Source organism: Solea senegalensis, linkage group LG4 (assembly GCF_019176455.1).
Source record: "Solea senegalensis isolate Sse05_10M linkage group LG4, IFAPA_SoseM_1, whole genome shotgun sequence".
Taxonomy (NCBI): domain Eukaryota; kingdom Metazoa; phylum Chordata; class Actinopteri; order Pleuronectiformes; family Soleidae; genus Solea; species Solea senegalensis.
The window spans coordinates 18,204,552-18,216,626 of NC_058024.1; the positions used below are offsets into that span (position 1 = coordinate 18,204,552).

A 12,075-nucleotide genomic window follows, 5' to 3' on the forward strand; every position below is an offset into this window, starting at 1 on the left:
TTGGATTCAGATTTGCAGACTGTCATTTCAGTGTGGTAATGGAAAGGCAATGTCTCTGCCATTGCTGTGGTACTGTTCGGGGATGATAATAGGCATCATTTCTGGGTGATAATTCCTCTAAATGAAAATGCTTACCAGGATTAATGTGTGGGAAACGATATAAGCAATTGCCATATATCAGTTTAGTCATACAGGTGTTTCTCTCACAGTGATAACAGTGCAGAGAAGTTAAATGAGCTCAGTTGATGTATACATACTGTACATCTGCACAAAGGAGAATACGTGTGTGCCGTTACCTTACTGAGCAGCCGATCGCTGACGCTGCGGGCTAGTTGTTGAGTTTCTGTAATTTGGTCGGCAACTCGTTTCTGCTCATTCAGCTTCTCCGCCAGCATCTCCAGCTCCGTCAGAGCGAGCTGCAGAGGCAGGCGATCCACGTGGCCCTTCGGTGTATTCTTAAGCATGTCCTGAAGAGATTAATGAGGAGAATTAAAAAACAATGTTTAAAAGGTGAAATAAAATGTCGTACATGTCTTTGTATTGTGCAATAAAACTGAAACACTTTTTTTCTGGGTTAGTTTTTGTTTCTAAAATCTTGAAGAAGGAAACAATGTCATCAGATTTTAATGAAATGCTATCACGTAAGCTGGTGCGGTAGAATTCGCCGGTGTCATTGGTTTGTCAACAAATGCAAATATTTTAACCCTTCAACACCGAGCGCATCGCAGACGACAGTTTGCATTACCGTAATTACAGCCTCCAATTTAAGCCTCCAAATCAGCGCCTTTATCACCAGAGAGGAGAGAAGTGGAAAAGCGCCTGTACATAGTTTCCATAGCTTGGCCTGTTTTTGCACATTTAAACAAAGACTCCAACAAATGTTGTATTAAAGATGTTTTATAGTGTTCACATTTCACATTTATCACGCAAAATCTGTTGTTCGTGTACAACTGTCATGTTTTTTTCTAAATAAAACTTTGGGTTTTCTTCAGTTTAAATTGCTAATATACTATTTTAACATGCAGTAAATTGTAAATACCTGACAGATGTTGACATTTATTTTGGGAAAATGGGCAAAAACACTTACTCACAGGAAATTTGATGGTTAAAATAAGCGACATTTTCAGGTTTAGGTGTTGAAGGGTTAAGGCGTCCCTTTAACATGTAAATATTAATGTTTAAGTTTCTCCTGCACCTATGACTCACTGAAAGCTCTGTGTCATCTTGATATGGATCTCTGTGGGTCAGCGCCTGCAGCTCTAGTTGGCAGCAGTATGTGAATTAACATATACACTTCCTCTTTGGAGTCCGGCATTTAGGCTGGAAGAAAATGCCTGATTCACATTCATAACTTATCTTTTGAATTCATGGATAATCAATGCTTACTGAGGGATGAAATGGGCTGCTGCTGCTGATCCAGCAAGTCAAGCTCAAATCCAAATCTTTGCCCAGAATAGAAAGTGGAGAAGGCAGGATATCAAGCTGATGTGACTAGCTGGTACTTGTATGTAAAAGTTTTGGGAAAGTAGAAGTTGAGACATCTTGTATTCTTTTTTTTCTTTTTTTTTGTATTTTAAAAGCACACCCACACTATTAGTAAAAGTGCTGTTTGGTCTTTGACTGTTTCTCATACCTTAAGTGTTTTAGGGTTTCACAAAACAAATGAAATAAAGAGCCATATTATATAAACAAGAGTTTATACCTGTAGGAGCAAAATGAACTGAGGGAATCGCTGGATGGGTTTAACCATTAGACCATACAGAGTAATCCGATCAACACTCGATGCCTGCTTCTTCTGGAGATAAAAAGAGAGGAAAAAAAGAAATACAATTAAACAGAAACATGCACTTTCACAAAAAGAAAGGATTGTTGCACAGAAAGGCCATTATGAGGAAGCAACATTATTCCTCCTAAAAGAGGTGTTTGTCAAAAGGCTCTATAGACCACGAGTAGGCGAGAGTGGGCGAGTAAGTTATGGAAATCAGGGTCTTTTTGTAACATGAAAGTATGAGAGAGGAGATTCAAGTGTCATAGGCAATGTTTTAACTGCAGTTGCAAGTGAGGGGAATATATTATTTCAGTACAGTTGTCAAGTCTGTAACATGGAAATCCCATATGCATTAAAACATGCGACTGGACACCTTCACAATACACGTACTGCGTGATACGATCGTAAAGGCTGGACAATTGAAACTTTGAAGACTACGCTCTACGATTTCGAAACAAAGCAACACTGAGAAACAAAGAGAGTCACATGGAGATGACGAGTGAATGAGAACTTGAGATTAGCTCGATTATAACATGATGCACTATACTACCGAGACTGATGACATTATAAAGTTATTTTGACTAAGGATTAATGAAATAATCTTCAGTTTTCAGATGACAAAGAGATTAAATATCAATTTTAATTTACACATCCTGCTGTAAAATAAATTGGGCAATTATATTCTGGTATGAGTAGATGCTGCCTGAGATTTGGTCATCCTTAAATCATAATCTAGCCTAAATTTGTAGTTCAGAAACAGCCAATCTCATCTTTTTGCTCAAAACCATTGTATTATATTTATATAACGTCCAGTTTGTAAGAGTTAGGATGGTTTATTGGCAAAAAAGTAATACACAACCCATAACAGCATTTATATAAGTGCATATTGACATTACAATAAAATAGTTTAGTGAGTGAAAGAGTTCTGCAGTCCCATCACTAATGCTAACACACTGAACCTTTAAAACGGAATCTTTTTTCAAAGGTCAATGTCTTTTATTTTTAATTCAAAACAAATTGGGAAAATATCCCTGAGACAGCAACGTATATCCTTAGCTGATGGATGATGACAGAATTGGATACAGTGACACCTCAGCACATAGTTCAGTGCAGTATATTATAGTGACAATTGTCAAACACTCAACTGCCAAAAGGGACGCGTTCGTAATAAAGCACGACCAAGCAGGAAGGTTTCTGCCGGGGAGGCAAACAATCAGGCAGCAAATATAAGACCTGGCAGAATAACAGCAAACCTGACAATGAAGACAAAAGTCTGATCATTCTGAAAGATGTGAAGGATTTCACAGATCATTTTCATTTGCAAGTAATACGTTCGTCTTTCTTTCCATCTATCTCCGCTGTTCCTTGCATTAAAATGTGAGTGTGGTGGTTTTATTTAACAAAAAAAAGTGACATACACTAAACTCACTGTTATGCAGCCCTCACATTTCATCGTTACTGTACTGAGACTCATCCTTCAAAAGACTCTGTCCTCAAAGTGTTCCTTGTAGTCATTTTCCTTTATAGTTTTTTATTAAAAAATTAATTCTATCATTTATATTGCCTGTGCCCACCCAGATCATTTCATGCCAATTAGTTGTTTGGTTTGTCTTCACATTGGCAGAATGAGAGTTAACAGTCAGTGGGACAGACAGAGGAACCTTTCAACAGAGGGACAGGGACGCATGTTATCAGCGGTAACACGCACAGCTGGTGGTCTGTTTCTATAAATCAACATTACAGCTCAATGATCTAGGTACGTACTCGTGCATGAATGGTGACCACTCGGAGGATTGTTCAACTCCTTCAAATCATTTTTGGCACCGTCTATGCACCTCAGCAGAATGTTTTGTTGTTATCAACCACTGATTAAAATGTCAACTATAAGCAAGAAAAAATGAAAAAAATAAAAAATCTTTATTGTGTAGTTGTGGAATAAAATATTTTAGTGGGAAAAGCATGGGTGTTACTCAGTTCATGTAAGTTAGGATAGTTTGAGAGTGAACCAGAATTCACACACTGAGACGTATCAAAATAGCTGCTGTGCAGAGATTAACCAGAGGTTTGGCCATGTCTGTTTCATGTGAACCAATCTGTAATTAAGCTTTGCAAGCTTTCAGGAGCTCAGAGAAACATGTGACGACTGTACATGATAGTAACTGTCACATTCTCAGAATAACTGCCATCGACACCTTCGACATTTCCAGGGTCAACTAGCACAGATGCTGTCACACTGAGTGATTATTACTCATAATTATTATTAGAACATTAGGCATCAAACCATGAATTCAGTGTAAATATCAATTAGTAAATATTAGTCATTTTTGTTAGTAAACCAAAACCTCACCTTTAAGAAGTCCAGGAAAGCCGGTTTGGACAGGCACGCTTTTTTGATGAGAGCCATTGCAGTGGTGAAGTTGTTCACATACTCACTATACACGTCCAGCACCATGGACTTGGAAAACTGTGGAAACAGAAGCATGCATAATCACCTGAATTTGCGGCAACAGCCCCAACAATCATAAGGCCTGCTGCTCTGCCGTGTTTGATTATGTTGTCCTTACACTTGCGTCAACAAACGCAATCTGGTCATTTCCTCTGACATCTTGAATGTCTGGCTAACCATCCCGTTTGCCGGGTGAGTCATTTCAATGTAAAGGAAGGCTAGCAAATGGCCGTTTAAGTATAGTGCTTTAAAAAATTGGTTTGTTTACCGTCGCAGTTACTGCGGCACCCTTCATGAGCCATTTACAAGGTTAGGTCAGCGAGCATTTGTGTTGTGTGATAGACATTTATTCTCTCTCTCCTCATTTAAGCCCACACCAGGCAAATCACATGAAGGCTCTTATAAGCCCCACAGGTGCAGATATCGTCCTTTGCCACATGACAAAAGAGGAGCTCAGTGAGGTGAGTGAGGTCTTTTGATTGTAAATGGTGTGTATTTATATAGCACTTTTCTAGTCTTGATAACCACTCAACGCTGCATTACACGACACTTTTTGCCATTCACCCATTCACTCACACTTTCATGCAGCGCAGTTTCTATCACTTATCTTTCATACCCATTCACACGCCGCCAGGAGCAACGTGGGGTTAAGTGTCTTTCCCAAGGACACATCGGCATGTAGACAAGCGGAGCCGGAACTCAAACCCACAACCCTCGAGCTGAAAGACGACTCACTCTTACCACTGAGCTACCGTCAATTGTAAGTCCAAAGATACCAATGGAACAGCCAACATTCACAACTGTAACGGGCAAATAATTAGTGGACCTTATGGACAAGCACACTGCAGAGACTCAGAGACTCACAACAGCAAACTCAAACACAACAGTCTTACTGGGGACTGGAAATGTGTAGACAGGGGTAGCCAGGGAGCTTCATCAGAACCATAATTGTGTTCCTGTTTGGGGTAAACGATCCTTGTTTGCTCAATCAAAAACCTGTAGCTCATTATGACACTGGTGGCAGAAATTGTGTTCTAAAGTAAATAAAACAAAATACCAGGAAAAAACACAGAGCGCCTCTATCCGGAATCTAAGTCTTTGATTGCATTTCCCACCGAGACAGAGAGTGCACACAAATGCGTTCCACACACACACACACACACACACACACGTGAAGACACACATGGAAAACATGCACACTAACCGAGGCCACAAATAAGTCTCCAATTTTCTCGCTGCTGTCCCACTCAGCCACTCGAGACGCCAGTGCAATCTGAAACATGGAGTGGCACTGCGTGATCTCTCTGATTCGGAAAAAAATAGGCCGGATCTTCCTCGGACTCAGGATGCGCGGTTCCGTTTCCATCAGTGGTCGATGGTATTCCTGGTGAGATTGTGAGAGAAATTATATACATACATATAAATACATATACAATATCAGCGTATTATGAATATACAGATGCCTGAGATGTGTGAGTGTGTGAATCTTGTGGATATGGGTTTCAAATGAGTCAGAAGTCCACGTCTCGTTTTCAGCAGTACAAATAGACAACTGTGTGAAAGCCCACAAATATTCTATGAATGGTGGATAATGAAGAAATGTAGTCATGCTGCCTGGAAGCGCATCAATCCAGAGGATTCACCCATAAAGCAGCGGTTGCCACAAGCGAGCGTGCTCAGAACTCAAGGTGACTTGTAATCATAAAAGCCAGAATAATAATGACAAAGAGAAGCTCCCAGCAGAGTTATAGATGCAAAAGCAACGTGTTGAAAGGGGCATTGAGTGATTCTTCAGTCAGCACACATGGGGATATTAGCATAGCCTACAGAAATGTGTTGACAAGCTCTTTGTAGATGGAAACCCAGTAAACATGACTTCTCTGAATCCGAACATGCTGAAGTACAGATAGTGTTTAAATAAAAAAAAGAAAAAGCACGACAGATGAGAACAGTATTTAGCAGAAGAAAAAAATAAAAAATCAATCTGAACGTTGATGCTTTGCTTGTTTTGTCTTTTTAAACGAGAAATACATTGACAGAAGGGACGTGAAAGTTACAACCCTCATTGTCTAATTGCACTCGTGACCTTTCATGTCTTGCTTGTTGTTTTTTGTTTTTTATGCATCCACTGTATCTGTAAACACGTCGCACTCGTCTGGACGAAAAGAGCAAAGCATCCCGACGCTGCGCGCAATCACTCAACAGCAAATGTAGCACATAATATCCCCGACAGTGACAGATCTTTCTCTGCCTGAACTGGCCATTGATTGCTGCTGATTGCATTTCAGTAGGTGCTCCTCTTGTTTTTTTTGTGATTAACTGATAACAAGTCTCATTTTTCCACACACAAAAAAAGAGATTCCGTGCCCCATCCTGTGCAAGCCTGACAGTCACTCTCTCTTTGCACCAGCACGATGCCACAGAAATGAGGACAGTTGTTTTATCAGGATTATTTATGCCGAGACACCTCTGTAATTTGATGGATATTACCACTTCTCCTTTCAGTGTAATTTAGAACGGCTAAATGGTGAAGACATTGCATGTGACAGAGGAGGACAATAGGGACTAAACAACTCACCTGCAAGATTCTTCTGAGGGACTCCAGATAGCTCCGCTCACTTTGAATGATGGAGCCAAGGATATGGCGTCTGACAACCTGCCGAGGCAACACACCAGTCAGGAAATCTGATGCTAAGAGGACACGATGGGGACGCAGTGTGCAAGTATCCTTTCAGTTAAGCACAGACTGCACTATAATCAAGAGAAAAACACTCAAAGAGCAGCAGGTCTCTGTGAACAAGGTCCCCATCTGAGTATGAATCAGTGTTTTTTTCCTGTGACATAAAAGCAACTCTTAAGACTTAACAAAATCATTGCTTTTTAAAACAGGACAGTAAAGAAAAACTTATTCTTAAGCATGAAGAAAAGGTCAGCGTAAATGTGTGACATGGTATTCAGATGATGAAATGTAATATGTGCAATAATTGTCAGGTGCACCTGGTGGCTGGTGAGTCCGTCTGGCATGGGGCACAGTTGTGGCGGTGGATGCTTCACTTCTGACACAGCCACATCCAGGTATCCTGCATCATCCTCCTCTTCTGCAGAGATGTCAGAAATGAAAGAGCAAAATACAGAAAGGTTAAAAAGAGCAACTCAACAAATGTGTGTGTGTGTGTGTGTGTGTGTGTGTGTGTGTGTACACAGGGAATGAGTCAAAGAGGGAACAGCACAGAAAGGCAACCTTCAGATCTCACTGCAGCTGGAGACACACTGCGACACACAAACTTTATTACCTATAAAATACAAAAAGACTTCTGCACTCTCTGAAAAGAGTGATGTTGAGAGAGAGAGAGAAAGCAAGAGGGGTGACAGAGAGAGAGAGAGAGAGAGAGAAAGAGAGAGGGAGAGAGAGAGAGAGAGAGTCTTCCAAAAAGAACTTTTCAAAACATTACTGTATCTCTGAAAGTGTAAAGCAGACATGTGTCGGGGAAAAACACACCCCCAGCACTTTTTCTTCTCTGCATTGGCAAAAAGTCATTTTAAAAACAACAAAAAAACAAAGCTACTTCTCCGCAGTGAAGATATATACATAATACATACGTTCACCATTCCAATTAGAGAGTAGAATGATAACAGAGGATCGCTGGAAAAGAGCTATAACGCCATGAAGATCTCCTTCAATGAACGTCTAAAAATAGCAGCGCTGGACTCGTTCAATACGCCATTGATGAAGCTAATCTTCTGTGAGACAAGGGTTCCGGTGACAGAACGTATAAGTGTTGCTCTGCGCATACAGAGAAGGACTTAAGTTGACATAAAAGTGTTTCATTCAGTCTACTATAGCTTAGCTAGTTTTACACAAAAGCCTCTAATTCAAAATATCTCAGTATGGAGGAACACAACGCAAACTTTAAATGCAAAAGAAAATAGAGGAATGTTCAGACTTCTCTGCGTTACCTAGCTGATCTTTTCTCTGCAGGAAAGAAACTTTTCGCATGACGGCTATTTTGGTCTTTTCAAGTCCATCCTTTGTCCCACTTTTCGCCGCCTTCATGAGCTGTTGAACCTGGTTGGAAGGAGCAGACAGAAACAACGAGCGGGTGTTAGAGCCCGGGGCATGTGCCATGCTGAGGAGACTCTCTAACCTCTGGTGCTCCTCTGGAGCGAGATGAGAGAAGTGGCGCTCACTGGGCTCATCAAGAATCTCAACATCTGCGGCTCCCTGTGGGTCACTGTACAGCCTCTAATCACAAAGTCTATGAGCAAATCATGGAGAGATTATGGCAAGAGAGTGAGCTCCACATCAGAGTCGCAGTGCTGCGTTGCTCAGTGTGGGGGAATTTAGCTGACCACAAACTCCACCCTGAGCATCACAGACGACCTGCAACCAGACTCCAGAAACCCAGAACACACCCAGGGTATTAGTATTTTTAAATGATGCTACTTCGGGAAAGTAGGTCATTAATTGAGGGTAAGTCGGAGCGGTGTTTATTGGAAGTAAATATGCAGAATGATATTAAATAATTAATGTGTCCCATAAATGTGTCTACATATAAAAGTAGGTAGGAAGAGACTGAGAGCACGACACACGTCTCGAGAGAAAGTCACACTAAAAAAAGAAAAGGAAAGCTGAGGAGGACGGTGCAGTGATTTCTGTGGCGGTCATCTCGCAGAGAGCTTGGAGCTCTTCGAATGAATGGTGTGATATCGCTGCTGTGAATATACCTTGATGTCATAGTTGTGTTTGCCAGACAGTCTCATGGCCAGTTCACGTTTGGTCCTGGCACACTGTTCCCTCAGCCGGCGCACATCAGGAGACAGCTAAAGGTTTTGGAGAGGGACAGGCGGGGCATGGGCGCAGGTCGCATTTAACCACAAGAGGCAAAGAGAGAAGGGAAAACAATAGTGGAGAGGAAATAGAAAAGGGAAATGGAAGGCAAAAACAAGCTACTCAACATCGGGAATTAATCACAAGCACAAAGAGTCAAAGCACTGCTTTGGTCAAAGGAATAATGCTTGATGAGGCTAATGGCCGCTGATTTATGGAGGAGTGCAGGCAATTATTAAAGAAGCAAACCCTGTCACAGCTCTCCCCAACTGAACAAGAGGAGAACTTCAGGAGCACTTGGTGAAAAATTGATCAGGCAAGACGAATGGAAACCAGTGTGCTTTTGATAAAGGATTCCTGAGAAGTGCTCACTGACCCTAATCGTCAAGATTTCTTTATTAGCTGTTCAACCAGAGTATCCGACCTTTTTTTGTTCCATGGCCAAGGAAAGTACAAAGAGAACAGCGGTGGGATTTCTTTAAAACCGACTGTAGTTAAATGGAACGACGATTTTTTTTTTATACCATCGCAACAAGCATTTTGTTCCTCATTGGTCTCCCTTTTTTTTGTCAACGCATTTAATCTCTATCTTCCTAAATTACAGTGCAGTTATGCTATGAATAAGCCACTAAAACGTTTTTTTTTTTAAAAAAAAGAAATGTGAGGTCGGAATAAGTCTAAACAGTGATAATGATTCAGTTCAGAAAAATACTTTTTTATTAGTACGACTCCAAACTTTTCCCAAAGCCTGCATCACTGCGTGCATGTTAAAGACTGGAGATGTCTATAGGAAAACGCAGCACAATGTTAATGTGCACACAGTGCCATCATGTGGAAGACCCACTCTCTGTAGACGTGCTGCAGCAGACACAGTGATGTACAGACAGCGGCAAAGGAGATCTGAGGCTTTTGGAAAAGAAATGCCTCTGTTTACCTTCATTTCACAATGAAAGTATAAGGCCCTGACAGACTGTTATCTATTTTTCATGCACTTTATAGTTTCTTTCCAGTTCTATACATTAATAAAGACAACTGACCCAGAGCATCTGGAGATGAAATATTCTCCTAGATTAGTTTGTAAGTGCTGAAAACCAGCCAAAACAACCTGAATGGTCAGGATGTCTTTTAAAATGAAGGATAACTGGAGTGATGCTTTATTTTAAAAGACATAATGTTTAACGTCAGGAATGCGCACGCACACACACACACACACACACACACGCTACCTTGCTCCGTGTAGGTGGTTTGGCATCATTATCAGACTGCTCGTCATAGCTCTCAAACTCACTGGAGCTCCACCCGTTGTCTGCATTCAAAGGACCACTGCTTCTAGTCTGAACATCTTCATAAATCATATCTGCAAAAAAAAACGTTTGATGTCAGTAGCTCCACAACAAGATTCATGGACGACCACAGCATCCTAAACAAACATAATTCTGTCATAGCTACTAACCTTCGTCGGGAGAGAGGGGATCCTCACTGGGAACATCGTCATAGATCACCTCGGAAGCTGCTGTCGTTTGTGGCTCGACATCTACCCAACACGCCGCTGATAAAGAAAAGTGTCACCAAAAGTCGACAAAGATTTCTTTAAATAGAAGACCAGTGGCGTCAGTCGTCTGCCTTTTATCTCTTTTCCTCCCCCAAAACAAATGCACAATCCTCTGAATCGTTTTTTAGCAAAGCAGAATAGACAAGATGTTCACATACTGTATATTTCATCATAATCATTGTATCATTGCCATTTACACGTCATCCCAGGGAGACTGGGCCTGTCTGTGTCATGTTGCCATAATGGCTTTGTCCATGTGACGTCTCAGGATTGCATACAGCTTGTTTGAGCTATTGACCCATTCTATCTCTGCACTCGACAGCATTTGTCATTAACTGCTTTGAGAGCGTTTCAGGCTAATTTAGCTCAGTGAGCTTTATTGATTTGGTTTTAAACCGTGATTTGTCTGCAACACTTTCTCCTAATCCCTGAACAGCAACAATCCCTGTTTTCAATTAATCTGATTGGAGATGTGTATTTTGTCACGGATTAATCGGCAGCGCCAAAGCTAACATTTGAAATGACTTTGGGGCAACATCCAGGAGACGAACGAAGAGCGCGGGTTTCTTTCTTCAAAACAGGATTAACTACACAAATGTTCTTTATATCGCGTTCGCTTCCCCTCACTTGTGCATTCAAAAAGGATTCAGAATCGAGGGGGAAAAAACAACGAGTTTCACTATCAGCAAATCTGCAAAGCAGCCCAACCTCACGGGAATACGGCTTGTTATTTCAAATGTGTTAAACCAGAAGTTCTTCACCATGTTTTCTTACTTTTCTTTAACTTTTCCCTAAAGCAAAAATCCTGACACTGCAGGCAAATACAAAATGCAGTGCAATTATGAATTTGTCCTAATTTCCTGCAAATGTTCATTAAAAAATATATAGTCAAGTATTTGGAATCTGTGTTAGATGATCATATTGAAACGTGTAAATCTTGCAGAATCTGTCGCCACAAGAAACACATTTGCCCTTCATAAGGTTAATAGAAGTGTAAAATACCTCATGGTGTCAAATGCTAAAAAAAGCACATCAAATTTAGCATTGTGAAAGACATCCCATTAATATCGCCGCAAAAGTTGTCATTTATCTTGCAGAGGCTTGCTTTGTGTGCATGTATGGAAATACATCAGAGGAGTGGGACATGAAAAAGTGTCATGCAGCATTGCAGGGCTCCTTTACATTTCTCATTTCTGAGCCACCTTCAAATAACAGCAGCACTGCTGACTGAGTCGAAATCCAAAAGCAATTTTCCCTCATGGAAATGGTTCCCTATTGATCCTCATCCAGAATTAATTGGATTTGTGTCATGTCTGTGTAAAAATCAAATCATGGCAGGGAATATGTGCACATGAGCCTGTGTAAGCTGTATGAATAGAAGTGTGTGTGTGTGTGTGTTTGCAGGAATACATTTGTCTCTACATATGTGTGTCTGATCTCTTTTAACCGTAGAAATCAATGAGGCAAAAGATGGCTGGTAG

At 40.9% G+C, this 12,075-nt stretch overlaps 1 protein-coding gene across 2 annotated transcripts in view; it reads right to left on the reverse strand.

Annotated features, from left to right (window-relative positions):
- The window catches only part of arhgef10la (Rho guanine nucleotide exchange factor (GEF) 10-like a), a 99,240-nt gene that overhangs the window by 71,886 nt on the left and 15,279 nt on the right, over positions 1-12,075 (reverse strand). The window contains exons 5-14 of one of the 2 annotated variants that reach the window (XM_044023705.1): positions 10,496-10,591; positions 10,269-10,399; positions 8,940-9,035; positions 8,172-8,280; positions 7,212-7,312; positions 6,793-6,870; positions 5,419-5,598; positions 4,116-4,232; positions 1,703-1,795; positions 297-467 (exon numbers count right to left, since the gene is read on the reverse strand). In XM_044023705.1, the coding sequence (XP_043879640.1) occupies positions 297-467; positions 1,703-1,795; positions 4,116-4,232; positions 5,419-5,598; positions 6,793-6,870; positions 7,212-7,312; positions 8,172-8,280; positions 8,940-9,035; positions 10,269-10,399; positions 10,496-10,591 (1,172 nt within the window). The remainder of the gene's footprint in view (positions 1-296; positions 468-1,702; positions 1,796-4,115; positions 4,233-5,418; positions 5,599-6,792; positions 6,871-7,211; positions 7,313-8,171; positions 8,281-8,939; positions 9,036-10,268; positions 10,400-10,495; positions 10,592-12,075) is intronic. The other variant, XM_044023707.1, reaches the window with a different exon arrangement.